The sequence below is a fragment of the Ovis aries genome, chromosome 20, assembly GCF_016772045.2.
Source record: "Ovis aries strain OAR_USU_Benz2616 breed Rambouillet chromosome 20, ARS-UI_Ramb_v3.0, whole genome shotgun sequence".
Classification (NCBI taxonomy): domain Eukaryota; kingdom Metazoa; phylum Chordata; class Mammalia; order Artiodactyla; family Bovidae; genus Ovis; species Ovis aries.
Window position 1 is genome coordinate 28,414,455 of NC_056073.1, and position 15,520 is coordinate 28,429,974.

Here is a 15,520-nt window from a genome sequence, read left to right on the forward strand (position 1 = left end):
ATCTTTCCCAGCATCAGGGTCTTTTCTAATGAGTCAGTTCTTTGCATCAAGTGTCCAAAGTATTTCAGAGATTTTATTTACAAGTAGAACACTAGATGTACTTATAGCTGTGTTTGATGATAAGAAAGTGAAAAAGTGAAAGTGTTAGTCGCTCAGTGGTGTCCAACTCTTTGGGACCCTATGGACTGTAACCTGCCAGGATCTTCTGTCCAGGGAATTCTCCAGGCAAGAATACTGGAATGGGTTACCATTCCCTTCTCCAGGAGAATCTTCCCAACCCAGGGATTGAACCAGGGTCTCCTGCATTGCAGGCAGATTTTTTACCATCTGAGCCACCAGGAAAGCCCTGTTCAATGATATATATGAGTATGGTTTGTGAAGGGATGCTGCTTCTCAGGGCTGGAATCTGGTACAGATGGTGATGATTTTTATTCATAACACTTTTCTTGTTTTGCAGATCTTTGCTACTGTGCATATGATTATTTTAATCTGTGCTTCTCTTTGCCCAGTTCACCAAAGGGAACCAGGCAATGTCATGGAAGGAAAGAATCAAACAGCTCTGTCTGAATTTATAATTTTGGGATTCTCCGACCTAAATGAACTGCAGTTTTTGCTATTTACCATCTTCTTTCTGACTTATGTCTGTACTCTAGGAGGAAATGTATTCATTATCTTGGTGTCTGTGCTTGATCCACATCTGCATACACCTATGTATCATTTTTTAGGGAATTTGGCTTTTCTTGACATCTGCTACACCACTACCAATGTTCCCCAGATGATGGTCCATCTGCTGTCAGAGAAGAAGAGCATTTCCTATGGTGGATGTGTGGCTCAACTTTTTGCCTTCATTTTCTTTGTAGGATCAGAGTGTCTCCTCCTGGCAGCTATGGCATATGATCGCTACATTGCAATCTGTAAGCCCTTAAGGTATTCGGTTATTATGAACAGGGTCCTGTATAGCCGGTTAGCAGCCTCCTGCTGGACTGGTGGTTTCCTCAACTCAGTGGTGCACACAGTACTGACATTTCGCCTGCCCTTCTGTGGCAACAACGAGATTAATTATTTCTTCTGTGACATCCCCCCTTTGCTGATCTTGTCTTGCGGGGACACTTCTGTCAATGAGTTGGCCCTACTCTCCATTGGGGTCTTCATTGGTTGGACTCCCTTCTTGTGTATTGTCCTTTCCTACCTCTACATCATCTCCGCCATCTTGAGGATCCGCTCCTCAGAGGGGAGGCAAAAGGCCTTTTCTACCTGTGCCTCCCACCTGATCATTGTCCTTCTCTATTACGGCAGTGCCATCTTCACATATGTGCGGCCCATCTCAACTTACTCACTGGAGAAAGACAGACTAATCTCAGTATTGTATAGCGTTGTCACCCCCATGCTAAACCCTGTAATTTACACATTGAGGAATAAGGATATTAAAGAGGCTGTGAAAGTTGTGGGTAGAAAGTGGCAGCCACCAATACTCTCTTTTGATATATAATCTTCCCTTTGTTGTTTTTTGGTCACCAAGTCATGTCTGACTCTTTGCAACCCCATGGACTGTAGCAGGCCAGGCCTCCCTGTCCTTCACCATCTCCCAGAGTTTGCCCAAGTTCATATTCAGTGCATCACTGATGCCATCCAGCCATCTCATCCTCTGATGCCCTCTTCTCCTTCTGCCCTCAATCTTTCCCAACATCAGGGGTTTTTCCAATGAGTCCTCTGTTTGCATCAGATGATCAAAATACTGGAGCTTCAGCTTCAGCATCAGTCTTTCCAGTGAGTATTCAGGGCTGATGTCTCTTAAGATTGACTGATTTGATCTCCTAGCTGTTCAAGGGACTTACAGGAGTCTTCTCCAGCACCAGAGTTTGAAGGCATCAGTTCTTTGGTGTTCTCCATTCTTTACAGTTTAACTCTCACAACTACATATGACCGCTGGGAAGCCATAGCCTTGACTATATGCACCTCTGTTGGCAAAGTAATGTCTCTGCTTTTCAATAGACTGTCTAGGTTTTTCATCACTTTCCTGCCAAGAAGCAATTGTCTTCTGATTTCATGGCTCCAGTCATCATCTGCTGTGACTTTGGAGCCCAAGAAGAGGAAATCTCCTCCTTCTTGGAGGAGAGAATGGCAAACCACCCCCAGTATACTTGCTGTAAGAACCTCATGAACCTCTTATCTGCGGTCAATTGTCATGTTAAAAATTAACTTTTTCACCAGCCAGCTATTTCTAATGGCACTCAATTTATAAGAAACTCAGTGTAGGGACAGATACTGAACAGTTGGCACACTTAAGCCTAAGTGTACATATTTTGAGCTTTTGTTAGTTCTGAGCAAAAGACATTGATGTTGCTCTTTTGGGATATTTTCTTCTTGTTGATAATATCCATTCTTGAATTCTTCATTCCAAAGATGGTGCCCCTTCCCATGCAAAACTGGTTATAAAGTTTAAATAAACCTCTATATTCACATTTGCTTATCAGTTGATCAGATAATGTTTTTGTGTCAGCATGTATTTCTAATCAGATACAATAAAAAGACAGGGAAAGAGACACAGATGTGTATAACGGACTTTTGGACTCAGAGGGAGAGGGAGAGGGTGGGATGATTTGGGAGAATGACATTCTAACATGTATACTATCATGTGAATTGAATCGCCAGTCTATGTCTGATGCAGCATGCTTTGGTGCATATGACCAGTTCATGTTTGGGAATAAAAAAAAAAAAAAAATAAAAAAAAAAAAAAAAAAAGAAAGAGCCTAGGCTTAATCTTGGAATGTATGCTCTCCTATCTCAGTTCACTTCAGTTCAGTTGTTCAGTCGTGTCTGACTCTTTGTGACCCCATGAACTGCAGCATGCCAGGCCTCCCTGTCCATCACCAACTCCTGGAGCCTACCCAAAGTCATGTCCTTTGAGTTGGTGATGCCATCCAACCATCTCATCCTCTGTCATCCCCTTTGCCTCCTTCCCCCAATCTTTCCCAGCATCATGTCTTTTCCAATGAGTCAGCTCTTCGCATAAGGTGGCCAAAGTATTGGAGTTTCAGCTTCAACATCAGTCCTTCCAATGAACACCCAGGACTGATCTCCTTTTGATGGACTGGTTGGATTTCCTAACAGTCCAAGGGACCCTCAAGAGTCTTCTCCAACACCACAGTTCAAAAGCATCAGCTCTTCTGTGCTCAGCTTTTTTAATAGTCCAAATCTCACATCCATACATGACTATTGGAAAATTCATAGCCTTGACTAGATGGACCTTTGTTGGCAAAGTAATGTCTCTGCTTTTTAATATGCTGTCCAGGTTGGTCATAACTTTCCTTCCAAGGAGTAAGAATCTTTTAATTTCATGGCTGCAGTCACCATCTGCAGTGATTTTGGAGGCCCGAAAAATAAAGTCTGACACTGTTTCCACTGTTTTCCCATCTATTTGCCATGAAGTGATGGGACCAGATGCCATGATGTTTGTTTTCTGACTGTTGAGCTTTAAGCCAACTTTTTCACTCTCCTCTTTCACTTTCATCAATAGGCTCTTTAGTTCTTCACTTTCTGCCATAAGGGTGGTGTCATCTGCATATCTGAGGTTATTGATATTTCTCCAGGCAATCTTGTTTCCAGCTTGTGCTTCTTCCAGCCTAGTGTTTCTCATGATGTACTCTGCATATAAGTTAAATAAGCAGGGTGACAATATATAGCCTTGATGTACTCCTTTTCCTATTTGGAACCAGTCTGTTGTTCCATGTCCAGTTCTAACTGTTGCTTCCTGACCTGCATATAGATTTCTCAAGAAGCAGGTCAGGTGGTCTGGCATTCCCATATCTTTCAGACATTTCCACAGTGTATTGTGATCCGCACAGTCAAAGGCTTTGGCATAGTCAATAAAGCAGAAATAGATGTTTTTCTGGAACTCTCTTGCTTTTTCCATGATCTAGTGGATGTTGGCACTTTGATCTCTGGTTCCTCTGCCTTTTTTAAAACCATCTTGAATATCTGGAAGTTCACGGTTCATGTATTGCTGAAACCTGGCTTGGAGGATTTTGAATATTACACTACTAGTGTGTGAGATGAGTGCAATTGTGCAGCAGTTTGATTATTCTTTGGCATTACTTTTCTTTGGGATTGGAATGAAAACTGACCTTTTCCAGTCCTGTGGCCACTGCTGAGTTTTCCAAATTTACTGGCATATTGAGTGCAGCACTTTCACAGCATCATCTTTTAGGATTTGAAATAGCTCAACTGGAATTCCATCACCTGCTACTAGCTTTGTTTGTAGTGGTGCTTCCTAAGACCCACTTGACTTCACATTCCAGGATGTCTGGCTCTATGTGAGCGGTCACACCATCAAGGTCATCTGGGTCATGAAGATCTTTTTTGTACAGTTCTTCTGTGCATTCTTGCCACCTCTTCTTAATATCTTCTGCTTCTGTCAGGTCCATACCATTTCTGTCCTTTATCGAGCCCATCTTTGCCTGAAATGTTCCCTTGGTATCTCTAATTTTCTTAAAGAGATCTGTAGTCTTTCCAATTCTATTGTTTTCCTCTATTTCTTTGCATTGATCACTGAAGAAGTCTTTCTTATCTCTCCTTGCTATTCTTTGGAACTCTGCATTCAAATGGCTATATCTTTCCTCTTCTCCTTTGCTTTTCACTTCTCTTCTTTTCACAGGTATTTGTAAGCCCTCCTCAGACAGCCATTTTGCTTTTTTGGATTTCTTTTTCTTGGGAATGGTCTTGATCCCTGTCTCCTGTACAGTGTCACAAACCTTTGTCCATAGTTCATCAAGTGCTCTGTGTATCAGATGTAGTCCCTAAATCTATTTCTCACTTTCACTGTATAATCATAAGGGACTTGATTTAGGTCATACTTGAATAGTTTATTGGTTTTTCCCACTTTCTTCAATTTAAGTCTGAATTTGGCAATAAGGAGTTGATGATCTGAGCCACAATCAGCTCCCAGTCTTATTTTTACTGACTGTACAGAGTTTCTCCATCTTTGACTGCAAAGAATATAATCAATCTAATTTCAGTGTTGGCCATCTGGTGATGTCCATGTGTAGAGTCGTCTCTTGTGTTGTTGGAAGAGGGTGTTTGCTTTGACCAGTGTGTTCTCTTGGCAAAACTCTATTAGCCCTTGCTCTGCTTCATTCTGTACTCCAAGGCTGAATTTGCCTGTTACTCCAGGTGTTTTCTGACTTCCTACTTTTGCATTCCAGGCCCCTATAATGAAAAGGACATTTTTTTTTTAATGAAAAGGACATCTTCTACCTCAGTGTGGTCTAACTCTTTAATCTCCCTCCCTCTTTCCCTTCCTTCTTTTTCTTTCCTTCTTTCTCTTTTATTTTTATTTCTCTCAATAAGCCTTTTTTAAACTTTTAAAAATTATTATTTTAAATTTTTAATTGCGGTAAGAGCACTTAACCTGAGATCTACCCTCTTCACAAATTTTTAAGCACACAGTACAATTTGATATTGTCAGCTGTTTTTTAAAGTAACAAAGAAAGTTGGCAGAGGGGATCAACTTCCAATATGGTTGCATCATGGCTCTGGCCCCATTTGTAATTCTCCTGGATCTGCTCTGATCCATGGAACTTCATCCTCAGGCTGCCTTCCAGCAGCATCCATGGTTGCTGGGCATACCTTCTTTTCCATGCCTTCTTTTCCAGGGGTGAAGTTAGACTCCTCCCCACACTCCAATCTCGCAATCATTGTAAAAAAGGCCCTGGGTTTTGTCTGACTTGATCTTACTTGAGCCTGGTCTGCCTCTTGGAGTGTCTGGTTCTAAATGGCTGTTTAAGGAGATGGAGCTGATGAGCACTTCTAAGTGACACTTGGCCCCAGGACTGACTGGAGTCAGGAGGAGTTTCTTCCAAGGTGTTGGAGGAGGTAATTGAAATGATGAGCTAGCAGTTGACTTGAGAGCTGGTTCTCAGCAATCAGAGCCTCCTCACCTCCTCCTCTGTCCTTGGATGTCAGTTCTGCCCATCGTTCCACAGCGGGACCCATATTTCAGGGTTGCAGCTTTGAGAGAGCAATGTACTGCTGAGACATCTGGATGGTATGCACGACTGAACCCAGGTAAGGCCTGTATATAAACTTTAAGATTCTTAGGGTGGATGCCAAGATCTACTCTTCTGGCAGCCACCCAGAAGAAGTCTTGTAAGTCCCCTGCTTACTTTTTAATTAGCTGCCACCTACCAATCTGGAGTGTTCTCTATTTATGTTCTCTCCCCCTGCCCTCTATTTATAAGAGTCAGTTTTTATTTCACCCCACAACTCCTGAGTTTGTGAACCACCACAAGTATTCTCTACTCTGACTTGCTAATATCTGATTTTACCAAAGAATACAATTAGTCTGACAACAGGACGCGGGAGCTGGGACACCTAAGCCTGAGCCCTTCAGGATTTAGTACCATATGAGGGGTCTCTTTGAAGACCTATGAGTGTTCCAGTGCTGAGCTTTTGAAGGTTATACTATACATCATGGTGAACACATTGAAACATGGCTACAAGCCACAATCAATATAAGTAAAACCTGGGAGTGGTATTGATAAGAAAGCAGTAGTCACTCAAAGTGCTCTTATGTGCACCTGTTAGCCTGTGTAGCTGCTTTATCTGTCTGTCCTTGCAGCATGAATAATGGCAAGGTTGCTATTCTGCTAAACTGACTTCCACTCTTTCTCTCTTAGACAAGATTTTACTGTTTTTGTTCTGTGATCTATTCACCTATTTAGTGCTAACACCACACTCTCAGGTTTACTGGAGGTCTAGGTCTATAGTAAGCCTTGAGGTAAAGTTGTTTAAATATTCAAATTGGTCTTTTTTCAAAAATGTGTTGGGTATTCTAAGTATCTTTGATTTACAAATAAATTTTGGAACCAGCTTGTCAATTTCCACTGGAAAGATTGCTGGGTTTTGATAAGAAAGGCATTGAAAGTATAAACCAATTAAGGGAGAGTTTACATAGATCAGTGTCTCCCAAACTTTTAAAATTATCATCCCTCTAAGAAGCCCATTCCTACAAAATTTTAATGCCTCAGGCAGTGATGCTAGTGGTAAAGAACCTGTCTGCCAATGCAGGAGACTTAAGAAATTCAGTTCAATCAGGAAGATCCCCTGGAGGAAGGCACTGTAATTTTCAATTTCATTGATTACTGTCCTTTATTATTTTAATGTATATACATAATTTGGGTTCTTTTCCTATTCTTTTTCTCTTTTGTTAAGGTTGAAATTCAAATTATTAATTTGAGAACTTTTAAAATTTTCTAATAGGAACATTTAAGCACTCCTTTAGCTGCATTTCACAAATCTTAATATGTTATATTTTGATTACATTTAAGTATATATTAATTTCCCTTGAGACTTTCTCTGATCAGTGACATCAGTGGGAGCAGAACCCATAAGAGTCAAACTTCTGATGGAGGGGAACCTGATTTTCCATTCTGTGGAGTTACAGTTTCATGAGAATAGAACCAACTCCAGCTTTCCCTGGATTCCCAGCTGGCCAGCATAACTGCAGATTTCAGATTTACCAACTCTATAATCACATAAGCCAATTTATTAAATCTCTCTAAAAGTACACATCCTATTGCTTCTGTTCTGCAGAGAATCTAGACATATACAGATATTGGTACTCCACATTCTGAGCATTAGGAATTCACTTCATGCTCCTTGAGCCAGAGAGTCTCAGTGGGCTTCTCCTAGAGCTCTCTGTGACTATGGTATGGGGTTACCCGTTCTTGCTTCTGTTTCTGATTGTATTAAACTCAGGATGAGATGTCGCTGATAGAAAAAGTGGTAAACACTGCCAATTTGGTGGCAGTTTGAATTCTAGTATTCTTCCCCAACCCACCTGCTAATATTTATTTTTCAGGATGCTCAAATAGCTTCTCCTTGGTTTCTGCTCAGATTTTACAGCTGTCATTTCATGGAAGAGACAGAGTGAGCATGTTTATGTCATCATCAAGGGAACTAGAACCTGTATTTTGGAAATTTTATTGATACTTGGTGAAACAAAATAGTCAGAGGACTTCTTCCTTCCAGTTTTAGTTGTCCATACTGTTTTCAATTCTGTCAGTACTGGAAGGGATTGACTCTAACAGCACTTGCTGATGGGTCTAGAAATAGCTGTGAGGTGGTGGAAGCACATCAGATTAGTCAGTAGACTTGTATTTGAATTTGGACATTACTGTTAAATACCAGTATAATTTTATTCTAGGCTGTTATTCTTTAATTTCAATTTTCTTTTCTGTTAAAATGAACATAGTCTTTAAAAAAATGCAAAAGTAACTTCTGAAATAAACTGTTGAAAACAACATATTGTTATTTGGGTAGCAGATTAATGAGAGCTAACATCTCTTGTGTGCTTACTGCATGTGACACGATTGTGACACTATTTAATGTGATTAGTATATATTAGAGGGCTAACCAAGTGGCTCAGTGGTAAAGAATCCATCTGCCAATATAAGAGACCAGATATGCAGGTGCAATCCGTGAGTCAGGAAGATCCCCTGGAGGAGGAAATAGCAACCCACTCCAGTATTCTTGTTTGGAGAATCCTCATGGACAGAGGAGCCTGGTGGGCTACAACTCATGAGGTTGAAAAGAGTAGGACAGGACTGAGAGACTGAGCACTAAGTATATTAACTTATTTGATATTCACAACAGCCACATGAGAGAGGTACTAGTACTACCTTTTTCTTACAAACAATTGAACCACAAAATTGTTAATTAGCTTTCCTAAGGTCACATACTTAACAACTGTTGGGCCATTGTTTAAACTCAAGCAATCTGAATCTAAAAACTGTGCTGTTAACTGATGCATCCCTGATAGCTCAGTTGGTAAAAAATCCACCTGCAATGCACAAGACCCTGGTTGGATTCCTGGGTTTGGAAGATCCCCTGGAGAAGGGAAAAGGTACCCACTCCTGTATTCTTGCCTGAAGAATCCCAGGGACAGAGGAGCTTGGTGGGCTGCGGTATATGGGGTCGAACAGAGTCGGACACGACTGACGAGACTTAGCAGTAGCAGCAACAGCACAGAGTCGAACATGACTGAGCGACTTGCACTTGGACTTGGATGTATATACTACACTGAGAATGAGCCTCATGGTTTATTGCTTTCATGAAATAGTTAAAAAGAAAGAGGGATTGAATCAGTCTGTTTGGGATATTTCACTAAATTAATTAATCACAAAGCAAAAAAGAATTTGAAATAATGGAGCTTGAATTCCTTCTAATATAGAGAAGTAACTAGAGTAACTTTGAAGGCCCCTACAGTATTTATTTTCTCACCAAGATTTGAGATTATGGCGATTGCTAGCCTGTACTAAAGACATGTGCTCACAAAACCTTGTCCCAAGAAACAATCCATTCATTTCACATAGATCAAGCAGCAGGTGCTGAAAGCCATCATTTTGCAGTTTCCAAGCAATTAAAACTTGCCTCCTTGGAAATTGGCTGTTGTCAAGCAAGGTCTTGTTCTACTACAGCCACTAGAGGGCTCATTAGAAAACTTCCAGATAATTGTATTATTAAAATATGAACGTTTACACCAAGTCAGTCAGTAGCTAATTGTTTAAGTGCTTCAGAACCATTTTCCCTGAAGAGCAAGGTGATTTATCAGGGCACACGAGGTTGTCTCCAGAGGCCCCAGCTTTGTTAGGCAATCGCTGATGCTTCTATCTCAATTTTGCCTCAAGGTTTTAACAATCTCACAACTTAACTCCTGGAAGAGGCCTCTGGGGGCAGGCTTCTTAACAAAGAATATTGAAACAAACTCTATTCAAAGTTTAAAGCTTTCCCCAAGGAAAAGGAGATGGGTAACTGAGCACAAAATACCAGTCAGCAGTAGAGTCATTACTATAGAAAAAGGAAGACACTTTAGGAAACCTCCAGGGTGTTTTATTTTCTCTAAGAGCCACTAACTCCAGAATGAATGAGAACTAGACCTTTGTTAATATCAATTCTCTTTACATTCATGCAACCATTCATTCATTTATTCACTCAGTTCATTCAATTAGCTATTCTGATATCCTGGATCATTGTTATAATAGCTTCCCATATTCAAAGCTCTAATTAAACCAAGTTGAATAATAATTTAGGTAACATAATTGCAAAGAATGTGTCTCACCTTGTAGCATGGAAGCTTTTTACCACTTGATATTTCTATTTGCAGCATTTAAAATAAATTTATCCAGTTTATAATAAAATCTCCTGCTTTTCTACAGTTTTACTACTCTTTGTGAATCATGGTATGGATTTTTCCTGCTGCTACCGCTAAGTCACTTCAGCCGTGTTTGACTCTGTGCGACCCCATAGACGGCAGCCCACCAGGCTCCCCCATCCCTGGGATTCTCCAGGCAAGAACACTGGAGTGGGTTGCCATTTCCTTCTCCAATGCATGAAAGTGAAAAGTGAAAGGGAAGTCGCTCAGTCATATTGGACTCTTTGCGACCCCATGGATTGCAGCCTACCAGGCTCCTCCGTCCATGGGATTTTCCAGGCAAGAGTACTGGAGTGGGGTGCCATTGCCTTCTCCTTAGATTTTTCCTATTTGAACACCATTTACTGTTAGGATTACAGTCTTTTTTTTTTTTTAAGACTGGCCTTGTGGCCAGGGATCTTAGGTCCGGGATGAGGGATCAAACCCACAACCTCTGCAGTGGAAGTGCAGAGTCTTAACCACTGGTCTGCCAGGGAAGTCCCATGATTACAGTCTTATGTTTGATATTTATTACTAGATTGTCTATAAATTCTTTTTACCTAGCTTTGAAAGCTATATACATTTTATATCTATATATAAAATGCTACATACAGATATTACAAACATACATACATATAGATACATTTAATAAAATTGTGTATTTGGAGTATTTCATTAGGTAATTCCAACTCATGAAACATGTATTATCACAATTAAGAACCTACAAAAAGTGAGATTTTGAGCTAAGGAAGAATAACTTCAGATACAAATAGGATAGAGATAATGGAAATTATCTCCTACTGCTATAGCATCTTTTTATTTTAATTCATCATTAAATTTCCTTGATATAGAATTTCTATGACTACATTTGAAATGGTTAAATTAACCACCGCTACTCCCTTCCCTCAAGTCCTCTGTTTTTTATGTGCATTAAATAAATTAATAACTAAGGAGATATATAGACAGATATAAAACAAATCACTTTGCTGTACATTAGAAATTAGCACAATGTTGTAAATCAACTTTATCCAATAAAATAATAAAATAAAATTTAAAAAGAAATTAATAAGTGTTTATTTGAAGGAAATGGATGGATGTGGAAAAAGGATATATATCTCATTGTATATGTTTCTTTGGCCTTGGAAGAAAAGCTATGACCAAACTAGACTGCATATTAAGAAGCAGAACATTACTTTGCTGAGAAGGTCCATCTAGTCAAAGCTATGGTTTTTCCAGTAGTCTTGTATGGATGTGAGAGTCGTACCATAAAGAAAGCTGAGTGCCAAAGAATTGATGCTTTTGAGCTGTGGTGTTGGAGAAGACTCTTCAGAGTCCCTTGGACTTCAAGGAAATCCAACCAGTCCATTCTAAGAGGAATCATTCTTGAATATTCATTGGAAAGACTGATGCTGAATCTGAAACTCCAATATTCTGGCTACCTGATGCAAAGAACTGACTCATTGGAAAAGACCTTGGGGCTGGGAAAGATTGAAGGCAGGAGGAGAAGGGGATGACAGAGGATGAGATGGTTGGTTGGCATCAATGGACATGAGTCTGAACAAGCTCTGGGAGTTGGTGATGGACAAGGAGGCCTGGCGTGTTGCAATCTATGGGGTCACAAAGAGTTGGACACGACTTGAGTTACTGAACTGAACTTACATCTTTCCTATATTTTATTTTCTAAAATAAATGTCTAATGACTACTTGCCGGGGGCCAGCGTGAGGAACTCCGCCCATGGCAAAGGTCATGAGGAAGGAGGCTTGGCATACGCAAAGGCGTGATCAAGCCTCAGGAAACCCCCTGTTCCCGAGCATCTAACCCCAAAACCAGAGTCTGTTTTATGCTCTCACCTACACCTCTGACTTTACGGGGGGCTCTCCCCCATAACCGTTTCTCTCGGAGAAGGAGTAAACGTGCAGCTCCAAGGCAATAAAAATTCTTGGGCTTGACAAGAGTGTTTCAGCTTACGGACTCCTCTGAAGCTTATCTAGCCCACCTGCATAGGTTAGTCCGGCCACATGTGATTGTTTACAGCCTCCCAATCTGAGAGGCATGAGTTGTTTTAGACTTACTAAAGGCAAATTATTTTGGGGAGTTAGAAATTATTAGTATAATGGGTTGGTTAGGAATTATATTGGTGAAGGGTTTTTTCATTTGTTGTGTCAATAATTGCTGCTAATTCCCTGCTCTGGGTGGGACAAGGATGTCTCAGGTCAAACCTCTCTGCTGACAGACTAGCTTGTGTGACAGGATTATCCATACTCCTGCCACATGATTGTTTACTATCTCTTAACCATAAATAGCACAGAGAGTTTTGGATTATTTTGAGAGTCTTAATTAGCATAGGGCTTTTTCTTCTTGTTGAGTCAATGATTGCTGACAGGCCTCCATATCCTTAGGCACCTGGGAATATATTAATCAATGTATTTGGAATATAGCAAAGGAAATATAGTAGTTTTTGATGTTAGCAATACTAGACTTTTTGAGTTAATGGATTTTCTCTTTTGTAATAGATCACTGTATTTTGTTATAAATCACTGTGTCCTTGTTATGTAAAAATGTAACTTTATCACTATCTTAAGACTAAATAGATCTTAAGGGGAACATTGGTGAAAGGATTTTCATTTGTTGGGCTGATGTTTGCTGTTAAATCTCCATGTTCCCTACCCTTATAATGAATATAACTAACGTATAGGAGAAATAAGTATTAACCTTTAAGACTAATCATGTTAACCTTGGGTTAAATAAATTCCTTTCTTGATTGTAACTCACTACACCCCCACCCTATAGGAATGTAACTTTATTTGGAGGATGGTGCCTGGTTTAGGAAAAAACACCCTTGGAAGAAATAAGTTTTTGGTTATCAGAAAGAAAGGATGATAAAATGTCAGCAGGTCTCACTCATGGCCAAAAGATGATGTACCTTTTTTATACATTTATGTGAAGCACCTGATTTTGATAAAGGTCAGGACTGCTGACTCCCACGTGACTCTGTATTCATCCCTATGTGTAACAAAAGGTATATAAGCAAACCCCAAAATAAAGAAATCAGATCAGTTTCCGGAAAGACTGATTCCCCCATGTCGCTTCTTCCTTGCTCCCGTTTTTCTGGCTGAATTCCCATCTGGAGCATGGATGCTATTCCACGTAATCCAAGTTATTCAGCCTCCTTTTCTCCGCTAATCTTCCTACTATGCTATCCATTTCTAATCTCTCTATATCTGTGATTAAATATGTATTTTTCCAAAGACACTGACTCCGTCCCCACCTTCGAATCACCCTGGATCCACCGGGGCTGGACCCCGGCAATTACTCAATGACTAAATGACTAAACTGCAATGACTAAACTACATCCATAATTAAAGAAATGAATGCATGGCAGAAGTACATTATGCAAGGGTGTTTTCATGTTATTAACTGGCACAGGACATAAACTTTTATCCCATTCAAAGTGGCAGAGAGCACATTTTAAAATGGTGTTAATATCATCTAATTCAAATGGGAATTGTTTTTTTTTAAATTTTAACCTGATTTAGTTTAAAAATTATAAGTCAAAGTCTTAAAATCTAAACTGACCTTTATGTTTCCCCACTAGTCTGGTGTGCATTTCAAGATATAAACAAATTTGGTATTAGTAGGGGCTTCCCAAGTGGGGCTAGTGGTGAAGAATCCTCCTGCTAATACAGGAGACATAAGAGACACAGGTTCAATCCCTGGGATTGCGCCTCCTCATTAATCTCAGAACTCTTTGACTTCATTCATTTATTGTTTATTCAAAGTGACTGTTGATTACCAACTTAATATAAGGGATGTGATATCCCCTGGACATCAGAAAATAGAAATTTTTAAAAAGTCAAGTCTTAATTCTCCACCCTCAAATAATTCATCATGTAAAGATGAAAACATTCATTTCAGATGTTTAGAATATAAAGTGGTAAATGCAATAGTTGACATGAAAAGATGTCACAAAGACATAGACGAGTCCTAGAAAGACATTTCAAAGGAGATGACTAAAGGATTTTAGGATCTCATCATGTTACAACCCACACATCTACCAACTATCCTATCTTTGTTTCAAGGCTTCATGCTTGATCTTGGAATAAGCTCATATAATTACTATTCTCTCTTTCTCCCACTATTTTTCTTTTTCCAAAATTTTTATTAATGTATAATTTACATATAGTAACAATCACCCTTTGACTATATATTTTTGTGATTTTAAACAAACATTTGTAGTCATGTAGTCATAGCCATATTCAAGCCATAAAATGATCCCCTGCATATATGCTAAGTTGCTTCCAACCTGTACGACTCTGAGACCCCATGGACTGTAGGTTGCTAGGCTCCTCTGTCCATTGGATTCTCCAGGCAAGAATACTGAGGTGGGTTACCATGCCTTCCTCCAGGGGATCTTCCTGACCCAGGAATCAAACCCCTGTCTCTTATGTCTCCTATATTGACAGGTAGGTTCTTTACCACTAGCACCACCTGGGAAGCCCCTAGAAAAGTCCTATCACCCCCTAAAATTGTCCCACACCCCTTTCTAGTAAACCCTCTCCCCCAAGCAGCCACTGTGACCATGATCTGTTTCTGCGCTTATAGTTTCAGCTTTTCCAGAAAGTAATCATATAAACAATTGTAAAAGTGGAATCAAATAATATGTAGTGTTTTACACTACTTCTTTTTCATGTCTTTGGCTTAAAAAATAACTTCAGTTTCAGACCACACCCTCTAGAGCCAGCACTCACATCTCTTAAGAGTGAGAGTAGAAAACTTCTGCTTTTTTCTGTGACTTCTAGCTCCCCAGAGTATATATTCTCCTTCCTTATTTCCACCACACACCCCAAAGCAGCAGTCTCTTCCACTCATATTGCTCAGAAAATCTGGAGAAAATTCCAGAATAATGTACTCTGATATCTTTATAAAATAATGAACTCACTCTTACTTTTCAGTGATTTGTCCTTTGTTCCCAATTTTTCCTATTTCCTTCTGGAATTGTTTCAAAATTTACCATTTTTATTTAACTTATCTATGCTCTCTTCATTATTGGTGGTGCCCTCACCTTCTGTTTTACAGAAGAATGTAAGTCCTTAGGTGGCATCATTTAATGGCATTTTTCATATTCTCAGCCATCTTCCACAAATTCTCTCATGTCGGCATCACCAAATACAATTATTGTCAAGAAATATTATTCAACCATGACACTGTTGCTAATTGCAAGGAAGTGATTACTGGCCATAGGCAGGAAGTTTTGGTGTAGTAATAGAAGTGAAAGCCTGATTACAGGATGCAGCATGAAGGGACACAGCCTATCATATAAAGACTGTTCA

The 15,520-nt window shown here is 39.7% G+C and overlaps 1 protein-coding gene across 1 annotated transcript; it reads left to right on the plus strand.

Annotated features, from left to right (window-relative positions):
* Nucleotides 1-535: 535 nt before the first annotated feature.
* LOC101114912 (olfactory receptor 5V1) lies at nt 536-1,489 on the plus strand. Its single transcript, XM_004019291.4, has one exon. It carries the CDS (start codon nt 536-538, stop codon nt 1,487-1,489), a length of 954 nt encoding a protein of 317 aa, XP_004019340.4.
* Nucleotides 1,490-15,520: the final 14,031 nt, after the last annotated feature.

Coding starts and splice junctions, on each gene's coding strand:
- LOC101114912 (XM_004019291.4), top strand. CDS start 536: ATGGAAGGAAAGAATCAAACAGCTCTGTCTGAATTTATAATTTTGGGA.